This window comes from Monopterus albus, unplaced genomic scaffold (genome assembly GCF_001952655.1).
Source record: "Monopterus albus unplaced genomic scaffold, M_albus_1.0 scaffold93.1, whole genome shotgun sequence".
NCBI lineage: Eukaryota > Metazoa > Chordata > Actinopteri > Synbranchiformes > Synbranchidae > Monopterus > Monopterus albus.
In genome coordinates this window covers 243,709-249,561 of record NW_018127973.1, presented here as the reverse complement: position 1 = coordinate 249,561, position 5,853 = coordinate 243,709, and the positions used below count along the sequence as shown (strand labels likewise).

Below are 5,853 nucleotides of genomic sequence, written 5' to 3'. Positions count from 1 at the left end.
TACATTGTACAAAACAGGTAACATATACATACATTATCGTTTTAAAAAAGGCCAAAATAATATTCTACAACATACTGGCACTGTAGTTGTTAGCAAACTTAAAAAGAAAGTGTGTTTGTTGTTTTCAGCTGCAGAGTAATACAGTCTTAGTCTTGACCGTTTCATTGTATTTGCTGACAATAAAAATATGTTTAGGCAAGCAGTATTCAAATCAAGGCAAATTACATTCACTCCTAATATCTGGCTAACACATTTGTTTTTCTATTTTTGTATTTTCCAAAGTGCACATGACTGACACACTAAGACTCTAGGCTTTGGGTCTGTGTTGCACCTTGCAGCTGCTTTTGTACCAACTCTGGCATCAATAGGTTTGAGTACATACTGGATATTAAATTAAATAATTTCAGTCAAAATTTTACTATTACAGTATTGTTTACGTCATACCATTGTTTTGCTCCTCCTCTTCCTCATAATCCTCTTCCTCATCAAACTCCTCTTCCTCATACACCCCTGAAACTTCACTGTCATCTGAATCATCCTCCTCATCCTGCACCATCTCTGCTGAATCCAGCTGTGCTTTGTCGCTGACATCCTTCTGTCTTTCTTCAGTTATTAGCAGTGGGCTGTCTGTGGTTTCTTGGCTGGAGGTGGGATCATGTAAAGGGGCCTCTGATAGTTCACCTAATGCAGGTTCTCTGACAGTTTGTTCATCCTGCATACTTTGTGCAGGATTTATAGGTTTACAAGGTAATTTATCTGACAGAGGTAATACTGAATCCAACGTGGGATGGGGAATATTTGAGGTTTGTTTTGCTGCACCTGCTTCTTCTCCATCAGCTGACTGCTGGCCTTTAACAAGCAGGCTTTGTTTGCGTGTGGCTGAAAGTGAAGTGGCAGACAAACTGGATGAGAATGATTCATCAGATGTGGAGCCACGGTGGCTGGGTGTTTCTCTGACAGAGCTCTCCTGCGGCTGCAGGATGTCCGGAAACCCCAACTCTGTTAGCTGGATATCAATGGTGTATTCAATGGACATGACTACAGGCTGAGGAGAAAGACGCACATGTTCAATTAACATCTGATGACATTAATAGAAACAGAACTGAATGCCTATAACATTAAAATTGTTTTTATTAATAGGACAATCTTATCACAAATATCCGCTTCAGTTTACCTTTGGACATCTGGGGGAATTCTTCTGACTCTTCCTTTTCTTTCTTTGTTTTCAAATTTTTACAGAAGTGCTACTCCATGGACATTAATTTATGACACCTTTGTTAAACTCGCTCACCTGGCAGGCGGAACTGATGATGGAAAGGCGTGAATTCACAACAATGGGTCAGCACGCTTCACCTTCGATGTTAGCTTTTATCCCGCAGTGAATGAGACGCACAATTTGTACGAGAAAATTAAAACGGTTCGTGCGTACGACGTGAAAAAGGAACGATAACAATTAGCGTCTATGCTAGCTACAAACTCACTCACATTCCCGATGATAAAGGGGAGTTGGAAAAAAAAAAGGAAAACAAATAAAGCACCAGAGAGGAAGTATGTGGGCCCTCGAGCGCCCTCAGTGCCTCGGAGCGGTATTACACGTTTCTTTAACTGAAAAGCTGGGCACATTGTTACTTCGACTTCATACAAGTGCACATTAAAAATCCCCGTTTGTGTGACACTGAAGTACATATAAAGATTTTATTCCAATATGAATATTACAGATGTGTTTTGTCCCAAACTACATACAGAAAGACACGCCAAGTGCTTGGACAAAATGTTTGATATTCATCCATGTAGTAATGACAGCTTCTCATTGTTCAACCAGTTATCATCTTAATATTATGTCAAACATAACTGAAGTGCTGCTGTCCTTGTACACAACCCAGCAAAGTGCTCCTCCAGTCTTTTCCAATTACACTGTTGCTATGTAGAAATGGGGTAATCCTGATATTGGACAATTAAATGAGGCACTAATATAATAAGAGTCCAAACTGGGGGTTTGTTACACAAAATACAAATCCGCTTTTCAGGCCGTACTTCTGAATTACAAGAGAGAATGGCAGCCTCCCTTGGGATAGCATGTTTTATTACACCTTTGCAGCGTCCAGACACATTGCAGTGGGGATAGAAACTGTCCATTCAGCGAATAACACATGATATACACAGTTCCTTATGGGACTCTAAGGTATTCAAGAGCCATGAGTTCCATGTAAGAAATGGCTAAGACATGAAATATTCTAATAAGTGAAGAAATAAAGAAGTACACTTTAGCATAACACAAATTAGGATTATAGTGGATCGTTTTTATGCCCACATGCCAAACACCCCACAATGAATCTGGAGCGTTTTAGCAGAACTTAATCATTTTAAAATTATTCCTCAAGAAGACTTAATTTAAAAAGGAACATAATCAAAGTAGTAAATGTAAAAAATGCACACTAGGATGCAGAAGCTGTACATAACATTTCTTTTGACAAACTGTCTACACATTTTCCTACTAGTCCTTAATTCTGCTGCAAAATATGCACTTTCTCAACTTATTAAAAAAGAACAAAACAAAAAAAAATCTTTTACCACAGTGATTTGAGAAACTCGAGACACCAAGCAATAAATCCACACCACATGTATTTCACACTTAAAACTGAATCAAATCAGTTAAAAGTTAATCAAACCAGTTCATGTTTTTACAAATTATGTTTTGTGACAAAGGCTGTAATAGAGAGATTTAACATTTGGTTAGTCAATTTAGGAGACATGTCTGTACAAAAGTTCAAGAGCTCATAATCTTTAAATCCAAAATATGCTGAAAACCATTTCAAACTCTTCTGAAACCTTCGTCAGAAGCAGATCTCCAAAATAAAAAAAAAAGAAAGAAAAAAAAAGACAATTCCTGACTAAAATCTTCAAAAATCACTTTCTACAAACTCCTTGTGGCTAAATTATCTCTTTGCACTCTGGTTTTCAGGCTTTTCCTCTGGGTGGCTTTTCTGGTGCGCTTTCATGGTGCGCTCACGACCAAAGCTCTTCCCGCAGGTTGGACAGGCAAAGCGACCGACAGCGTGAGCTCGTGACATGTGGGCGTCCAGCTGCTCAGGACGGGCAAAGCTCTCTTCACATTCATCGCAGGGATGAGCTTTCCGTGGGGTGTGTTTCTCCTTCTTGTGAGCACGAAGCTGAATCAAGCCGGGGAACGTGAGGTCACATTCAGGACAAGGGTGCTGACGGGGCGCAGCAGCAGCATCTACTTTAGGTTTCTTCTCCTTTGATGGAGACTGACTGTCATCTTCTGGAGCCTTCTTGTCTTCCATTACAGATTTTGCTGCTGCTTTGGAAGGACGGCCTCGCTTCGCTCCCCCTGCTTTTCCTTTTTCCTCTGCAGGGGTTGCTGTAGACTCTGATGTGCTGCTGACCTTCACTGCCTCCTCAGACGCTTCCACCTCATCTTTCTTTTTCCGCTTTCCCTTTTTTTCGGCACCTGCAGGATCTTCAATTTTGGAAGGCCGTCCACGTTTTTTGACAGGTGAGGTGTTGCCATTGCATTGCTGACCTTCAGGGTACTTCTCCTGATGCAAAACCAGCTCTGACTCTGTTTCAAAGCCCTGACCACACTTCTTACAACGATGGGTTTTCGTGGGGTCCTCCAGCTGTTCTGCGATCTCTGCGTCTGGACGGGGATGCTGGGTCAGGCGATGAGTACGGAGCAGTCCAGCACTACGAAAGGTTTCATTGCAGTCTTTACATACCAACTGTTTCTCTGGACACACCTGTCTTCTATGGGCTGTGAGCTGCAAAGTTGAGAAGTAAAAGGTTAAAATGAAACTAAGTACAAACAAGAAGGTGTGTAATATTGAAGCTAGAACAACAGTTTAATTATTATAAGATAAGCTATTTTCAAATATACACCATATTGAGCTAGGTTTTGGTATTTGTAATATTTAACTTCAAGGGATTTTCTAAAACAATACAGTATCATACTCACTTCAGAGAACGTTTTAAAGCTCTCCTTGCAGTGAACACATTTGAAGGGCTTATCATCCTTGCTGTGTGTTGGCTGGTGCTGTGTCAATTCCTCAGAGGACAGAAATGTGCGGTCGCATACATAACACGTGAACAATGTGTTTCCCTGTGAATAAACAGAGGATCCAAACTTAAAACAAGTTATGACTAAATGTTATTAGACAATTTATTTACAAAGTGGTGTGTAGGAGTTTGTCTTGGGCTGCTGACAGGTAACAGTAACTACTAATACAATGAATATACTGTATACCCCATTCTATGTTCATGCATTCTCTTGAAATAACTCAGCTTTATGTTTAATGTGTATTTTACAAACCAGCTTACTTGCACAAAAGGGAATGCACATTGCATGCTATTTGGGTTCTTTCTGACAAACTTTGCCAGCAGCCATCTTGTTTTCTTGTACTGTGAATCCCATTAAAAGGATACAAGATCACATTAAAATGACCAATTGTACCTTCAACCTACTGTGGGCAAACAACAGAAAAATAATGGATGCCTAAAGACTAAAAAACCCTCATCTTTAACTATTTCAGTATTAGCAGAGAAAATTAGAATGGGGAGAAAAAAGCTTCTGCAATATAACGCTCATACAACACAGTGTCAGTGTAGTAAAATAGAACTGTGCTTATTAAAACATAATAAAAACCAAAAAGTACAATATACATATATGTATTACATATATATGAGTGCATTTTTGAAAAACAAATTGCTTGTGAATTGAATGAACTGATATGTGAAGCTCACCTGCTGAAGCTGTTGTTTATACTCTTCCCGGTGGCTCTTCTTCATGTGCCTTTCCTTGGCTTTGGCACTGCAGAATGTTATGAAGCACTGGAAACACTGCAGATTTTCATGCTGGTCTAGAAAAGACAGAGAGACTATAAGGATCATACAAAGAGATGGTTGATTTTTAGCTGTTTTGAGTAAACTGAGTTGTGATCACTTACAGGATTGAACAGCAGGTGCAGGAGGTCCATTCAAAGTGATGGGCTTGTATGGTTCTGCTGGCTGTTCAGGGGGAGCCTCCGGAGGTGCGTCTGGCAATGCCCGTCCCATCACTATGTCCTCAATGTTCAAAATCTCTGAGTCCATCCTGGGATACTGAGTGGTGTCTACTGGTAATCACAAAGATTTTCCTGAATACGGTAGAAACATAGACAAGATGAAAAAATAAAGTTATACGTCACGTGGAAAACACAGCACTTTGAGTAACAGCGGGAACACTGCGATTACACCAAAGATATTAATAATTACGTTCGGGTATGTTCAACAAGCAACATAACGTTACGAATGGATCGCTGTAGTTGTTATTCTAACATAAACCCTAAAACATTCTTAAATAAAATCCCGGAACGTAATTAGCCTAAAGGTTGTTTGGTCCAGTTTTCCCACGGGAATCACTCAAGTTTCAGCTCATCTTGGCTAACGTTACTGCCTTTGAGGCCGCGAGCTACAAGCAAGCTCGCGAGCATCCGGCCTTTAGTTAGCTGCTTAAAATGCTTTAACATGTATAGCTAGCAAACTAGAAACGTTTGCATGAAAAAGCAATTGCTTTGTTTTAATGTTTGAGCATGTAGCTAACGCTAATCTTAAAGTACCAGGCTATCGAATGGACTAACACTACCTAGCTTGCTACTCGTTAGCTACTTAGCGCTAACAACACTGGCTGCCATTCAAAGAGGATCTTAGACTTGTCCTGCTAACATACGTACCAAGTTTTAAGTCAATCTTTGGCGCTTGCGTGCATTTACCCAAAATTAATATAATGTACGATAAAATGTGTACTTTTATTGTAAACTATTTAAATAACAAATATAAAACTGAATAGACGTTTAC

The 5,853-nt window shown here is 39.8% G+C and overlaps 2 protein-coding genes across 5 annotated transcripts in view; both read right to left on the bottom strand.

Moving 5' to 3' along the window:
* LOC109964842 (zinc finger protein 358) overlaps positions 1 to 1,524 on the bottom strand; it is a 6,341-nt gene extending 4,817 nt beyond the window's left edge. Inside the window, exons 1-2 of the mRNA XM_020608376.1 lie at positions 1,175 to 1,524; positions 445 to 1,045 (exon numbers count right to left, since the gene is read on the bottom strand). Coding sequence (XP_020464032.1) covers positions 445 to 1,036 — 592 coding nt within the window. The 5' untranslated portion in view covers positions 1,037 to 1,045; positions 1,175 to 1,524. The remainder of the gene's footprint in view (positions 1 to 444; positions 1,046 to 1,174) is intronic.
* Positions 1,525 to 1,681: 157 nt separating this feature from the next.
* znf576.2 (zinc finger protein 576, tandem duplicate 2) lies at positions 1,682 to 5,853 on the bottom strand. Of its 4 annotated transcripts, none has more exons than XM_020608542.1 (6): positions 5,730 to 5,853; positions 4,965 to 5,153; positions 4,762 to 4,877; positions 4,339 to 4,419; positions 3,977 to 4,120; positions 1,682 to 3,782 (listed from the first exon to the last, which is right to left on the bottom strand). In XM_020608542.1, the coding sequence occupies exons 2-6, from the start codon at positions 5,107 to 5,109 to the stop codon at positions 2,937 to 2,939; spliced, it is 1,332 nt and encodes a 443-aa protein (XP_020464198.1). In that variant the 5' UTR covers positions 5,110 to 5,153; positions 5,730 to 5,853; the 3' UTR covers positions 1,682 to 2,936. The 4 variants fall into 4 exon arrangements, with proteins under 4 accessions (XP_020464198.1, XP_020464197.1, XP_020464195.1 ...); XM_020608541.1 differs by lacking the exon at positions 5,730 to 5,853 and adding an exon at positions 5,642 to 5,713; XM_020608539.1 differs by lacking the exon at positions 5,730 to 5,853 and adding an exon at positions 5,272 to 5,586.

What these genes read in the sequence shown, in the direction of transcription:
- znf576.2 (XM_020608542.1), bottom strand. Translation starts at nt 5,109, where the DNA reads ATGGACTCAGAGATTTTGAACATTGAGGACATAGTGATGGGACGGGCA. An exon ending in ATAAACAACAGCTTCAGCAG is followed by an intron (nt 4,420 to 4,761) that starts GTGAGCTTCACA and finishes TGGGATTCACAG; the next exon opens with TACAAGAAAACAAGATGGCT. An exon ending in GTGCATTCCCTTTTGTGCAA is followed by an intron (nt 4,121 to 4,338) that starts GTAAGCTGGTTT and finishes GTTTATTCACAG; the next exon opens with GGAAACACATTGTTCACGTG.